This window comes from Nannospalax galili, unplaced genomic scaffold, assembly GCF_000622305.1.
Source record: "Nannospalax galili isolate Female #2095 unplaced genomic scaffold, S.galili_v1.0 scaffold881, whole genome shotgun sequence".
Taxonomy (NCBI): domain Eukaryota; kingdom Metazoa; phylum Chordata; class Mammalia; order Rodentia; family Spalacidae; genus Nannospalax; species Nannospalax galili.
The window spans coordinates 1,249,062-1,264,993 of record NW_008344709.1 but is presented as its reverse complement, the minus strand read 5'-3'; the positions used below and the strand labels follow the sequence as shown (position 1 = coordinate 1,264,993).

At 39.7% G+C, this 15,932-nt stretch overlaps 1 protein-coding gene across 1 annotated transcript in view; it reads left to right on the top strand.

The window, feature by feature from the left end:
* Nucleotides 1–8,165: 8,165 nt before the first annotated feature.
* Nucleotides 8,166–15,932, top strand: part of LOC103740410 (von Willebrand factor A domain-containing protein 5A-like) — a 27,526-nt gene continuing 19,759 nt past the window's right edge. The window contains 10 exon segments of the mRNA XM_008840983.2: nt 8,166–8,244; nt 10,367–10,425; nt 10,546–10,748; nt 11,003–11,225; nt 11,348–11,472; nt 11,474–11,524; nt 11,811–11,920; nt 15,223–15,388; nt 15,641–15,729; nt 15,894–15,930. Coding sequence (XP_008839205.1) covers nt 10,383–10,425; nt 10,546–10,748; nt 11,003–11,225; nt 11,348–11,472; nt 11,474–11,524; nt 11,811–11,920; nt 15,223–15,388; nt 15,641–15,729; nt 15,894–15,930 — 1,047 coding nt within the window. The 5' untranslated portion in view covers nt 8,166–8,244; nt 10,367–10,382.

Here is a 15,932-nt window from a genome sequence, read left to right as displayed (position 1 = left end):
AAATATCCCAAAGAAAAGTAGCCAATTTCTTGGCTAAAATTCAAAATGTCTTTGGGCCTCTTAGAAACATATTCTGTTCCAAAGGCCAAAAATGTCTAAAGTATTTGGGAGCTTTTATCTAATCCCTAAAAGATTTTAGGATTGCCTCTTCAGAGGGGGGAATGTTAGAGTAGCAAAAAGCCCCATTAAAAAAAAAAAAGTACATGTAGTTGTCAGAAAAAATTTTGGGGGAGATATTGGAGGAGTTGGAGGGGAAGGAATTGGTATGGATTCAATCAAAACACTTCTTATGCATGTATGAAATTCTCAATAATTTTTTTAAGTTAAAAAATGTGTTTCCTCAGGGTCAGTACCTAAAGCTGCTACAGTTGTGGTTCATGGGACTCAGGTTATATCTTGCCTTTTATTTTCTCTCCTTACTCTTTCCTTTTGCTTTGTCTTCTCCTAAGGAACATACCTTTGCCTGATTTACAGAGGTCTTTTCGTCAACCTCCTGAGAAACAGGATTTTTCTGCATTAACTGTTAGCATTTATTTTTACTTCTCAGTTTGTCTACTGCCAGAACTCCTTTATTGCCTCCCACTTCTACTCCCACAGTTCCCCTTTCCATTTGCATTCCCCTCTTCTACCTTTCTCTATACTGTCAATACTAATAGTATTCCTGTGTGTTTTATTTTATATTTATTGTTTATTGATTTTAATTTTCTATGTCCATGAGTGCTTTGCCTGTATGTATATAAGTGCAGTCATGTTGTGAAAAGCCCATGGAGGCCACAAGAAAGCATTGCATCCCCTGGAATTAGGTTTGCCAACAGTACTTAGCTGAGAAGTGGTCATTAGGAACCAAACCCAGATCCTTTGTAAGGATCCGCTGAGCCATCTCTCTAGCTCGTTTCTTTATTTTAAAAATGTGTAACTTGGACTTTTTTCCTTAAAAAATATATCAAAAGGATTTTTCCATGTGCTGACTCTAAGAAACATATTTCATCATCAAAGACAAACACTCTTATGGTGAATGTATGAAAAGCATGTTCTAAGAAAATGGAAGTAGGAAATAAGCAGGTGTCACTTTTCTAACATGTTAAGATAGACTTCAAAAAACATTGGTCAGAAGAGGTGAAGAATGTCACTTATCCTTATTAATAGAAGAATCCATGAAGAGGAAATTACAATTCTAAACATATCTGCATTGAACATAAATACACTGAATTTCATAAGGTAAATAGTATTAGACATAAAATCAAAGATTGTCATCAACGCAGTTATAGTGGATGATGTCAATATTCTACTGTCATATATAGAGAGGTTACCCAAAGAAAAGTAAACAGAAAACTATTAGAGTTAAATGACCTCATAGGTAAAATGGACTTTGCAGATAAATTCAGAACATTCTGTCCAAACACTTCAGATTACACATTCCATTATAGTACTTCTATGTAAGATCACAAATGATAGATAATGACTCTATGGACTATTATCTAATTCAAACATTGACCATGAGCAAGGCTGCAATTACTCAGGCTCCTATGCCACCTACTTCATAAATGCTCTGTAAGCTCTGGAAGGTGCATTATTACACATGAATACATTGCGTTCTTGCAATATTGAATTCAGGTTTTGACTATGTCACGTCTCATAAGGGAAATGTTGAGAAAGGAAGGTTATATCCAAAGTGGTTTGGAATAGAAACGCAATGTGGTATGGCCATCCAGTCCTTCTCAGCAAGAAACAGATTCTTATCTCAACAGAGGAGAAATGAGAGATATTGTAGCTTCCAGGATTGGTCATCATTTCCCCGGTCAGGAGCAAAGAGAGTAGAATCCATAGAGGAAATCAGAAAAGTATTGGCAGTTTCCACAAATATGAGGAGAGTGGAGCCTGTGAGGAAGAGAAAGGAGAGTCAGGGTTGTTAGCAAAAGAAGCAGCTTGTACTCGTTACTTTTCTGTTGCTGTGATAAAACTCCATGACCAAGGGAACTTACAGGTCGAAGAGTTTACTTGAGCTTATAGTTCCAGAGTCCAGAGAGATTAGAGTCCCCATGGCAGGAAGACATGATGAGGTGGCTGGAGCAGGAACAGAAAGCTAAGCCCTCAACATCTCCAAGCAGACACATGAAGTAGAGAGCAACTGGAAATCTAGGAAGGGTTAATTAAGAACCCTCAAAGTCCCTCCCCAGTAACCCAGAGAGTTGCTTGCTCCATCAAGGCCACACTTCTCAGACCTCTAAAAACAGCATCACCAACTGGGAATAAACTGCCCAAAGTTTTTGGGTCTTGAAGGGGCATTCTTATTCAAACCTCCACAGGATTCTTCCTTTAAGGTTCCTCAACTGCTGTGTGAATTGCCTCAGTCCTGCTTTATCTTTCATTTGTACTCCTGGGTTTTCTCTTTCTTTTTGCCTAACTGTTCATTAAGCATCTCTGGTCCCAAGAACCCTCAGTAGGAGGGGGAAAAACAAACATCCAAGAAGTGCTTTCTCTTAACCCAGGGCTATTCCTGTTCAGCACAGTTCTGAGAGCGCAGAGTCAGTGCCACTCTGTGTCTTTCCTGTCACTCCCAGTCCACATCCATGTGCCTTTCCCCTTTACACACTTCCCTTACCACAGCTACATATTTCATCTTCATAATGCCAAAGAAAGATGACCCATTGGAGCAAAAAATGTCTAAGCACGCACAGTGAATGTGTGGATGCTATCATACTCCCCTTCTCTCAGGCATGGAGTTGCAGTACTTGGAAGGAAGGGGAAGGAGAGTACTGTGCATCTACCCACATGGCTGTGAATTAAATCCATGGCTTTCCTTTCCAGAAGCTCCTTTTCACATTTCAGATCCTTGCCATGGGCACGTAGCCAGAGCACAACCAGCACTGTGCCCAGTCTGAGGAGTCTACATGTGACACAACAGAGACGTTCCTGATGCCCCACCTGTGTCAGATTGCTTTTCAAGAGGGTGCAATGTTCTTCACTCCCTCCTCCAGCACCATCCTCCAAACTGCTGCTAAATGGAGTTACCCAGTCCCTAACTACCTGTAGCTACCACATAAAAGGCCCAGTGCCAGGCCTTGAACATCAGCATAACAATCCACTGTGTCTTGAGGTAGAAATATCTTAACATACAAATCCACCAGGATGAAGGTCGAAGCCCCTAACACTCCAGACCTGGATGAGTCAGCTGTGGTAGGAGAAACAGAATCATAGTTGTTTTGTATTTTATAGCAACTTGTATTTTTTAGTACCAACCTGATTGGATTTAAGGCCCACTCCATGAGAGGGAATTCATGTCTAGTACTTAACTTAGTCAATAATCCATAGTTGATGAGGCTTAGTTCCTATAAACCAATGTAATATTGTAATTTTGCTAAAATGTCATGCCACCAAACTGCCTCCTAAACATTTATGTTTACATCCACAAAGAAATGCTGCTCCCAGTTTTAACCAGAAAGGCTTATCTTTGCAACAAAGAGTGATGAATACAGAAAGACATGGTTGCTTGAATTTCTGAGGATAAGTGAGGGTGAGTTTTCAGCCCTAATCAAGGCATTTATAACAACTGCTCTAAGGCACAGAGATCAGAGTGGAAGAGGGCAGAAGTAATACAAGAACCAAAATAAGAGAAAGACTGTACATTACTGCCTTCTGGTCCTGGCACAGACAGTGCAGTCATGACTCATAGCTGGAGGCTTCCTCCAATAGGCCTATATAGCACTAGCTCTATCAATCATGGATCAGGGAGGGGCCCATTCACCTGCCTTTCCCCTCCCTGCTGGTCTCCTAGTGGATTCTGCAGGAGGCATACTCATTGCTTTCTATTATATACACTCTGAGGAACCCTCCAGGCTCCAATGCAATAGTTACTAGTCTACTGTGGCTCAGACACCCTGGGCCAAACTCAGTGGATCACAAAATGAAACAAAAGAAAACAAGTATGAAAAAGGAATTTGTAGGAAGGAAGGTGAGATGGAAATTAGAGATCAATATTGGAGAATACTTAGGAATTGCAGATCACAAGGGGATACAGTTGTGTGGAAATAATTAATATGAAAAAACCTATGTGCTATATAAGGTCATGTACCTCATAATGGTGTTTTGTTAACAAACATCAAGCAGAATACATTGATGATGTGGTCCAATAACTGTCATGGAGCCAAAATCCTATGGCCTAGACTTTCCCTAATCATCATTATATAATATCCCAAAGCTCCATGTCTTTACAGTAATTCTGGTGTAAAGAAAGCCTACCATATTGCCGGGCACATACCGTTATCACACGTGCAATTACCAAAAGTGCAATGTTGTTGATATTGATAATGAATGACTGTGTCATTAGTTTATAAACTTGCCATGTTCTACCATATTATCTGTCAGTGTTTTAGATTGTACTTCTCTTTTTTAGAAAAAGGAATCTGTTAAGCAATAGCTATGTTATTGCAGCAATTGCTTCATCTACCCTATGTTCCTGTGTCTCCTGATTATATCAGGGTCCCATGTGGGGTGAATGATGTACCATCTTGAACTGTATAGGTACACTAAGAAGAAATAGCTGATACATTTCAGGAAGTAATCTTGATTAAAAATATGTGTCACTATTCTGTTTTATTGGAAACTTTTCATTACCGGATATATTTTTTAAACTCTTTAAAATTTATTTTGTTACTGAATATTTCATCTCCAGATAGTATATTTTTGATGGGAGTGTATACTTTCTTTCTTGTTTCTCATCACAAGGTCAATGTGCACATCCTTTCCTTGTCATATAGAATCCTAGTGTGTATGTAGTTCCTTAATGAGTTAAGTTTTTCTCAATAAAAACCTTAATCAATTAATTTATTGAATTATATAGGGAAGGAGTGAACATTTCCTTTCCTTTTATTTTTTATTTCTTTCTTTTTATTTTATGTGTATGAGTGTTATACCTACATTATGTAAGTGCATCTGTGTTGTGTAATGCCCACAGAGGACAGAAGAGAGTGCTGTATTCCCTGTAACTTGAGTTACAGAAGGTTGTTAGCATCATGTGGGTGATTCTAACCCAGGTCTTCTGCAAGAGCAGCCAGTACTCTTACCAGCTGAAACATCTCTAGCCCTTCCTCCCTCTTTAAAAAGCACAAATAAATATATAAATAAAGCACATTCATGCCTTAATAGCTGAAAAAAAAAACCAACGTAAATGTGTTTTTATCATGAACTAGTCCTTCAGAAAACCAGCATCATATGTGTGCTCCTGATTTAGCTAGCTCCATGCAAACTGTCATGTCTATTCCATGGCAGAAATCAAGTAGTAGGCTTTGATTCTGCCAGACCAGAGGATGAATACTACACCTCTTGCCAACATCTGCCTTCAGCTGCCCAGATACTGTAGCCAACAGAGATGAGTTACTAGAGCCAATAGAAATTAGCTACAGCCATAAGGAGCAACATCAGATGTGATTAGTACACAAAGAAACCACCAGTCACTAGCATCATTTTGTCATTTGAAAAAAAAGAAAACACATTGCTATTGCTAATAGAAGAGAATTTATGTTTACTTTGTACTTTATATGGTTTCATATGCATGTACGAATTTCCTATCCATTTTTATCTATTACATTTTAAGACAACCCAGAAGATAAAAATGTCTTTATCCTAATTTTACAGATACAAGAAGTGTAGTCTAAGAGGGAAAACATTTGTCACACACTACACAGAGCAAATTCAAACTGAGTCTCCCATCCACATTATACATTGTACAAATTCTTTACACCAATGTGTAGAACATTATCCAATACATCATGCCAAATAAATACATGTTGATGACAAAGAATGTACTACAAGATTCATCATAAGATCTTTGTTTATTAATTTGTAAAATATTTGATACAAAAGGGATACATTTTCTTCTGCTTGATTTAAACATAAGACACATATAGAATAATACCAAAGCCCAAATTTAACATAATTTTTAAAAAGAGGGGATACAGAAAATTTGACTACATCTCATGCCTCATTTGGCAGGAGAATGAGCACAGACATTCTCAGATAATTATACTGCTGCTCAAACACTTCTTTTGCACAAGAAGGTGAAGTGTTCATAACGACCCAAGCTTGGAAGACTGGATCTTAATGCCTGGATGTTGCCCTTTGGAAGCAGATGTGTGGCTCCTATATTCAGTTATAAACCACAGAAAAGTAAATGCTGTAATACAATACACATATTTTTTTCACTACCATGGTATAGGACACAGGGGGTTCTTGGTAATTAAGTTTTCTAGAGAAGTATTTAGTTTTTTATATAGTACTATTTCAATATTCTATTTTGAAACAAATTTTCTGCATTTGGCTATATTCCAACTGTTTCAGTCAATAGTCCATGAAGAGAGTATAAAAACTAAATGCTTGAAATTTAAAAACATTTCCATTCTTCCACCAAGACAAAATAGAAATTAAATATTTGGTTAAGAATTGTCAGTCCATCCTTTGGTTACACAGTTGTAAATTTATAGCTGATCCCTACAAACCAGTAATACTGCAGCTGGTTTCACTTTCATAAACTATGTGCAGCACAGAATTCAGAAGGTTAGCGAATACTCTGCTGTCTTCCAGCTCTGGGAAGGATCCTACCTGCTGCATCTGAAGAATAACTGTTTCCCCTTCCACCTAACCCCACAAAGGATTGGAGCACTTTGTAACTGGAAGCCACAGCAGCCTCAGGGGGTGGAAATTAATCCTGGTGTGTGATTGCTAAAGATTTCTGTAAGCTAATAGTGGATAGAACCCTGTGGTTGATGTAAGGGACATTTAGATGTCTTCTAATCATCTCCATGGTCAGATTTTTAATCTCTCTCTCTCTCTCTCTCTCTCTCTCTCTCTCTCCTTCTGTCTCTCTCTCCCTCTCTCTCCTCTCATCTTCCTCCTTCTTTCTCTTCAGATAGTTGGGGTTTTCTCAGTTTCTCATGGAAATGCAACTTAAATGCTCTGTTTACCCCAATCCACTGCAACCCCTAAATCTTTCTATATAGACATTTAGGAGGCATTTTTGTTAATAGCCAGTACTGAAAAAGTCCTAGATTGAAGCTGTAAGGAATACATCGCTGTTTTCACTCAAGCCTCCTCTCTACTCCTCTAATCACTTTCTTGGTTGGATCTGCATCTCTTTGTGGTTATAAAGAGCAGGGGTGTGGTCAACTGACTCATTGCCTACCCTGTTTTTTTTTTTTTAATTTTATTGAGCTTTTTAAATTTTATACATTTCCCACTCAAATCCAGACCCCCTCCCCAATCCATGCCTCCCCCTATCCCCCCACCAAACCCTATGCACTCTGCCATACATGCTGAGTCCTATTCTTTCCGGTGTTTGTACCCAAGTGTCCTTCAGTGTAAATGTGTCCACTGGAGTCTAGTCAGCCCATCCTGTGGTCGTATGTAAGTCATATTCTCCCTTACCCACCAGCAATCAGTCTCAAATAGTTTTCAATCTGGTGCTGGCCGGCCACCTATTTTTCACCTCCCCTTTGGGCCCTTGTTTAATTGAGCTGACATGTGCCTGGAAATCTCCACCTCCCTGTGTTCATGGAACAACCCTGGCTCTTACAGTCTTTCTGCCTCTTCTTCCACAATGGTTCCTGAGCTGTGGGTAGGTGAGGTTCCATACAGGAGTCCCATCCTATACTCTGCAGTCTCTTATTCTCTAAAACTTGGCCAGTTGTGGCCTTATATGTCCATTGCACTCTGATGTACAAGGAAGCCTCACTGGTGAGAGTTGAGGGGTGCATTAGCCCTCTCTGTATCCCTTTTTCTGCTATGTCCATGGGTCTTAGTTGTTCCCTGTTTTCAACTGAGCTTCTGGATTTCAATCCCTGTGATCCCTGCATAACTGAGGGTCTACCACAGAGGCAGCTCCCTCACACAGAGAGAAGCCTGCTGTCCTCTAGCTGCAGCAACTTCAATGCTGTGACTTTGGTCACCTTGGGGCTAGCCTCTACTGCAAATAGTACTCAGATTGTTTCCAAATTTCCATCACGAGAAACAGTAATGCTTCTCAAAACTGCTTTGGTTTGTTCCAGGAAGAGTGGCAGAAATGATGAAATCTCTTGTTGAGGGAAATTTGCTTTGTGGTAGGAAATAGAAAATAAATGTTTCTTTGATCATGGGGGACCCTGGTCTTCCTCTCTCTCTTCTCCTAGGCACCTGGGGTGAGCACTGCCAGCCTGAGATCTCTGAGCCAGACAAACAATCCTCCCCCTGGGGTTTTTCAGGGCAATCTTCTAGGTGAGTCTCCTGTTTCAACCTTCTTTCTGGTGTAACTAGGAATTCTTCTCCATCCCCAGGCTCCTCACCATGCCCCCCATCCAGGGGTCTTAATAGAAGACCTTCGTTTGTGCATGCTCTCCTCCTTGTTTGCTTGCCACATCTGCTTGTCCAGATAACAGCCCTTCTGAAGCCCTTGGCTTTTTCTGATTGTTCAGAGTAACATATGTTGAAAACAAGCCTGGTTGTTATAGATTTGTTTGATGTGACACGAGATGCATGGGAATCGCCACTGATAACAGAAGTACTATGGCAGTGATGCTAAGGAGGTATCTTCAGCCACTCACTCTAGGATTCTACACAAGATACCAAGTACTATTCCACTGAGGTATACCCATTATATGAAGCCATTTTTATAGCATAAGCTTAAAAAGCTTTGAAACAGATGTAGTAAAACTTCCAGAACGCCTGATATTAGGGGTGTTTAAGGAAGGAAAGCGGATCTAAAGGGGTTTTTCACGACAATAGATTTCATGGAGAAAGTGGTAGTTTGCAGGGACTCATCTGTCTTTGGGCCTCTGAACATGACTTAGGGACCATTGTCTTCAGCATGCTGGATGCTCCAGGCTGTGCCCTTTCAGTTCTTTGAGGGGTGTGGTTCACCAAAAGTTTCACTGTTGATGTTGGACACTAAGGCTCATACTACAGACAGTGACAAGAAGAAGAGGAAAACTACACATGATCAGATTTAGACTGGCCCCAGAACAGCTTCTAGTGGTATTAGGGATGACCTCTATGACTAGACTAACCCGTAGATTCTGTGAATAAAATAGTTATGTGTCTTAAAAACATCCATTCTCTTTGTTATTATGCCATATGTGATATTTATTCAAAATTATTATCAAATTTATGAAATATATTTAGGAAAGTATAGTCTAAAATAAAGAACATATTACAAATATATGCATGCATAGGAGTATCTATTTTCATAGCAATGTACAATGTATTTGATTATATCCACTCTCCCCTTTGACTCCTCCTAAACCCCACATGATACACCCCACTCCCAACTACATATCCATTTTTTCTTAACCTATTGAATCCAATTATTACTGCCTATATGTGCATGTGTGTATCATCATCCAGTAATGCCTGGGTAACATGCCAAGGGCCATATCCCTGAAGTAAAATAACTGTCTTTCTCCTGAGTAGACATCCCCTGCCAATAATTCCTAAGGCAGGGCTAGGGCTTGATATCTTTCCCATCCATGCTGAAATGTGGAATAGTTTAATCCTGTGCAGCTACCCACAGCTGCTCCGGGTTTATGAGTGCGATGGTCCTGTCATATTTAAAGACAGTGATTCCCAGCAGGCCTCCATGACCTTTGGTGCTCAGAAACTTTCTACCATTTCTTGATGGTCTCTGAGCCTTAGTCATGGTGAGAAAAGGATGTGGTGGAGGGTGGAGAGGTAATAGGTGGGTATTATAGATATCCATTTAGTACTGAGTGCTTCACGGTCACATATTCTCTGCATTTGTGCCACTTATGAGTCACATAACACTATTTTTAAAAGGAAAAATAGAAACACAAGCAAAACATTGGGTGGTGACAACACTAAGTCCTGAAGAAATGTGACAAAGTAAGAGATCTGCGACATGGGAGTCCATTTGGATCACACGGGTTTTCGTGTGGAGGTTTGGGCGTTTCACTCTAAGTGACTGGCAGGAAAATCAGCAGCAGGGACAGCACTCATTTCCATCCTCGTTGATGAAATGCCTTCTCTGGGACAGGCTTAGTGTCAGAAGTTCCCACATATATATTTATACGTGGAATACAGAGATGATGGATCTCATTTTGAGTTGAGAATACTGATGTGCAATGGGGTTAATTATGGCATCTACACAGATGCCTGTGAAAGGTTCATTAAACACTGCAAAAGTAGAATTGGTGTGTAATGTGTCCTTGAGGTGTTATGGAGTTCTAGTTTAGTTAGCACTTTGAGCCTCCCAAACTTAGCAGCAACAAATCTCCTAGTTCCAATAATAACTATTTGAATTTATTCTTCCAGAGAAGCACATAGCTGCTAGTGTTGATTTTGTAACTCCTCACATGGCCTCTGTTCCTGATGTATCTTTTCACAGAAAACATAGTGTCCCAATGGAGCGTTCTTGTGGCCTACTTACTTGCAGAAAGGAGCCAGGTAAGCCAGACTCCCATATTTTTAATGCCAGGATATTTAGTATCTGACACTGTTTCTCATCAAAGGCTGACAATCATCTAGTAAAGCTTTTTGAACATTTGAACCCCAATTTCTCCTCAGTGCCACTGAAGAGCGTCTCTGTGACCCTGTCCATCAATGACTTTGTGGCTGGTGTCTCTGCAACCTTAAACTATGAGAATGAGGAGAAAGTCCCCTTGGAGGCCTTCTTTGTGTTCTCCATGGATGAAGACTCTGCTGTCTACAGCTTGGAGGCCTTGGTGGATGGGAAGACAATTGTGGCAGAACTGCAGGAGAAGATGAAGGTGGGGGCTGAGTCCTTGATCTCCTCTCTTCTTGTTTCTTTATTGCATTCTCATTTGTTTTCATGTACAATTCATAAGTTCTAGTATAGAATGTTCTTTCAATTCTAAATACGATTTGTGTCACACGAGTAGAGCAGAGGGAAAAATTAGGGGCTATTAGAATGTAGCTCTGAAGTTCATAGGACTATTCACACCAGTTCAGACCTTCTTGACTACTTGTGATTTCATTTCCACCCCTCACTCTCCTCCCTTAGGCTCATAGCAGCTATGAGTATGCCCTCTCCCAGGGTCAGAAGGCCTACTTATTGGAAGCAAACAACTATTCCAGGGATGTCTTCTCTTGCAATGTTGGGAACCTGCAGCCTGGGGCCAAGGTGGCACTTACTCTGAAGTATGTGCAGGAGTTGAATCTGGAAGAAGATGGGGCCCAGCGACACATGTTCCCAGCAATCCTGAATCCTAGATACCAGCTATCTGGTCAGTACTCTGATGCTTTGACCACCAATGCCGGAATTATTGAGGAGAATTCTCCTAAGTTTATGGATATGATGTAAACTATTGACATGATAAACAGAACTCAGTTAGTTACCTTTTTGTAGACCGGTCTGGGGACAGTTGCCTGGATATGAAGACTCCCATAGGCCCTTTGGAGGATCTGCCCTACACACTCAGCCTGGTGGCCACCATCAGCTCCCAGCACAGCATAGAGAGGGTCCAATCAAACTTGTTCCTTGAATCCTGTTGAGTACCTTGGACAAGATAAGACTTCTGCCCAGGTGATTAGTAAGACAGCATAGTTTCTGCCTGCTCCCTGTGCCTCAGCGCTGCACCTGATCCTCACCCAGACTTCCAGATCTTCTTTCCTTCTTCTAGTCACTCAGAAGGTGGGATGCTGTCTTTTTTCTCTACCCTGGGTAAAGTGTGGAGTCCTTTTTCCCAGTCTTCCCTGTGCTTCTGATTATGCTCATGGTGGAGAAAGCCTGCAAGTATGAGCTTTGACCTCATCACAGAGAGAAAACAGTCACATTTCCAATGTCTCCCCTCTGCTGCTCTCCAATGCAGGTTTCCTTGGCTGAAGGACACAAGTTTGATCGGGATGTGGAGCTCCTGATTTACTACGGGGAAGTGCACAGCCCCAGTGTACCTGTGGAGATGGGGATGCCTGAAATGAAGCCAGGTATTTCCTGTCTCACTCTCTGTTCCTTTTCTTAGAGGTAACTCCAAATTATTCTTGATTTTCTAGCCTTTTATTCAGTGGCAGGCAAAATCGTCATGAAATTTCAAAGGACTTTTTGTATATTCACATGCAATATTTGGGCTTAATAAATAATCAGCTGGTTATGTCTTCTATGTCACTTTAGGTATATTAGTAGATAATTGGGGAAAGAATGTGAACAAGTAATTCACAAGTGACAACTCAGTCTATTATAAGCATCTGACAAAGACTGCTCTTGACCAAAAAAAAAAAATAAAAAAAGAAATAAAGGCCTCACTCATTCTTTAAGTTGTGTGATTGTGTGGTGAGTTTTTCACGCTGATGAATTATGAAAATAAAATAGTTTGAAAGTAGCTGTATAAAAAGTATTTCATTTAAAATTAGTAAATATTCATTAAGGCAATTCTAAAATTTCCCACATTTCATTTTAAATAAATCTAAACATGTAGATGGTGTCAACTAGCATTTAAAAGGATCTTATATTAGTAAATGATTAAAATATAATGCATTAATGAAATTCATTGTGTCATCAGTATATGATGAATGATGCTGTCTTTACTAAAATAATGAAAAGAGGGGCAACATGGTAGAATTGGGGGATGAACTAGAAGGTGTGGAAATAATGCAATTACAATACTCATGTATGACCTCAAAAATGAAATCTAAAATATTTAAATATTTCAAATAAAAGGCCTCAAAATATTAGGAGGAAAAAGTAGTTATACACCTGATTACCAATATTAAATAACAGCTGAATTAGTAAGATAAATGTACTCTAATAAAGGAAATATGCTTAGATTAGCAATAGCTTTATTTTCAAAAATATTTTATATTTCACTATCTTTTATTAACCCATCACACCTAAATATCATCACACTAGCATTTTTTAACACTGTGATTGATATGAATGACAATTTAATGTTTAGCTATCTTTAGGTGTTTTGTACCCTTTAGTGATTGAGCTTTGGAATAATCAAAGGTCTTCGCCACAAAATCTCTTTCTTTGTGTCCTACTTGAGCATTTCTTAGACTAAGTTTAACTTTCCAATGATTTTTGTTTCTCATCTACCTTTAGTAGTGTTAGTTTTCAATTTTCCTTAATTATAGACGTTCTTTCTTGTAATTATACTTGCACAGTCCATGTATATCTCTTGCTCTTTGGTGCTTTCTGACCCACTCTGTCCTTGGTCCTTGGGATCATCACACAAGTCGTAAAGAATTCTGTAGCTTTGATATCTCCACATGCATTTGATGGAAGCATCCTGTGCTCAGTGACAGTCACAGTGCGATGCTGGCTTGCGTTCCTGCTTCTGTAACTACAAGTATTATGAAGACCTTTCCATGAAGCTGGTTCACAGTCATCCACTACAATATTTGGCAATATTTGGCCAAGGTGCCTTCACATTGAGCTCACCAATGGATGCGCCTTGGTTTGTCCTCAATGTCCAGCCAGGTTTCTCTCAGTCAATCTGTCTTTGCTGAGGTCACTTGCCTCCTCCGAGTCTCTGGAACCAGCTCTTCTTCCATGTGAGTCCATGCCCTATCTTTGGGTACTAGTTAGGTTTTTGTTTCTTTCTGATATTCTTGGGTGCCCATAAAATATTTCAACTCTGACCACATTTTCAGTCTGAATCATTTTAATCTACCACATAAACCTTCAAGATGTTAGATCTTAATATGTACAAATGAGGTCTCCCTTTCTTCCCTTCCAAGATGTCCTCTTAATACTATGATAATTGCTCAGCTATTCCCTGTGACCAGGTCAACAGGACATCAGACCATACACAAGGTAAATTTCTCGACCTTGGTCATTCCTTCCATGTATAGTACCTATGTCTTGCTCTTGGGGCATATATTTTGCTCAGATATCTTTCAGTTCTCTAGCCTTCACAGAAGCACATGGAAAACCTAAGAGGTAGTTTGGCTTATTAAACCCTTCAGTGTTGTGCCAAAATGAAACACAGCACTACATGATGGCACTAAATATTTAAGACATCAAATGTATTATTCCACAAAATTAAAAAAGAAATGGGTGGAAATACTGAAAACACAATACCCATGTATTCTCAAAAATGAAATTAAGTTAAAATTTAAAATGACGATTGTATAAAAATTGCAGTTTACAGCTTGGACTGAGTTATGTCCAATTCTGTATTCCTCATGTGTCCCTGAATCCTTACCACAATCTTGTAATAAGAATTATTACTGTGGGGTCAGAGAGCTTACTCAGCAGTTAAGTACTAGCTGCTCTTTCAGAAGACCTAGGTTTGAATCCAAGCACCTACCTAGTGTCTAACAACCATTTAACTCCATTTCCAGGGGATCTGATGCTCTCTCTGTTGTTCTCTGGCATTGCAGGACTCGGGGGCACATATATACATGCAGGCATAATACTAAGACACATAAAATAAAAATAAAGAAGTAAACATTTTTTAAAAAAAGAATTATTACTTGATTGCTCATTGGAGGAAACTGAGGCTATCTCCTGAACTAAGGGCTTAGGTTTGAAATGCCTTATTTAAAACAATGAAGTTCTGATTTATGAAGATGAATTATTCTTTGACTTATCCTGAAATAATCATAGTAAATAGCATGCACACAGTGCTTACTACCTATGTGGCATTGTTCTAAGCAGTGCAGACACATTCATCACCACCATTCTCGTGGCAGCCTTTCTGACTTCTCAGTACAGTACTATTCCCACTGTGGCCTACTATTTCTCAGCATGGGCAGGAGTCTATTTTACACGTTACATTTATGCCTAGAATCCTGAATCTGGTTCATAACTAATCTCATTTTCAACTAGTTCTCTAGGAGAACACCTACATTCCTAAGTAAGAACGTTCTCTTATCTTTTGTGAGTTTAAGCAGTAAGCACAAGAGCAAGATTTTTTCCAATGGTTTTATTAATCAGTGATCCCTGTGACAAATTTCCCATTGATTTGAGTTGAAGAAAAGGTTTATCTCTGTAAGAAATCCTGCCTGCATCTTTTGCTCATGCTGAAAAATTTTAACCTGATGTGTCCCATTCAGTTGCTAAGATACCAAGAAATTTAGATACATTGATATCCTATCTGCTCTGTTTCTTTCTCTATGCTTACAACTCACCTCTAGCCTGTGCAAGCAGGGAATGCATAAAGGTCACACACAGAGTTCATATCTGAGCTTTCCCAACTCTCTATCAAAATAATTAATTCCTGGTCATTTTAGAATCCTGGGTTCCTTGTGCCCTATGGGGCTTTTCTCCTTTCCGTGTAGTTGGATGGGAGCTCCTTCTGCAATGGTGGGGTTCTATCCAGATATCTCAGAAGTAGAGATCTCCAGTAGCTGTGGAAAATTTGTCTTCCTCATGGACCGCTCAGGAAGTATGAACTCCCCCATGAGTAACCAAGCCAGGTCTCAGCTGCAGATAGATGCTGCCAAGGTAAAGGAGATTCTTTTTCATGAGTCCCATGTACAATTAAGGATGGTTTGGAAGGGTACGAATAGAGGCCATTTGTAGTTGTATGTCTGATCTCCATCTGTATAACAGCAAACATGCCCACTCTGAAACCAGTCCAGAAAATATAAGAAGTTAAAAGGAAGGATGACCTTGTACATCCCAGAACTTAGACAGGGTCAGGATATTTCATAGAGTGCTCCTTCGCTCTGTCTCCTCATCTTCTCTCATCTTCAGGAAACACTCACTCTTCTGATGAAGAGTTTGCCTCTAGGCTGCTATTTCAATATTTATGGATTTGGATCTTCCTATGAATCATTCTTTCCGTAAGTTTTTGGGAAGTCCGTGGAGTATGAAGGAGGGTAATGTCAAAAATGAGTAGTGCAGAGCTGATCTGAGCATTGGGGTAATCAGGAGAAATTTATGATAGATTTCTCAGAGTGGCAACGTGAGGCCACTGTCATGTGACTGATTCTGCTTGTTTCTCTAGAACGAGTGTGCAGTACACTCAGAAAACAATGGAGGAGGC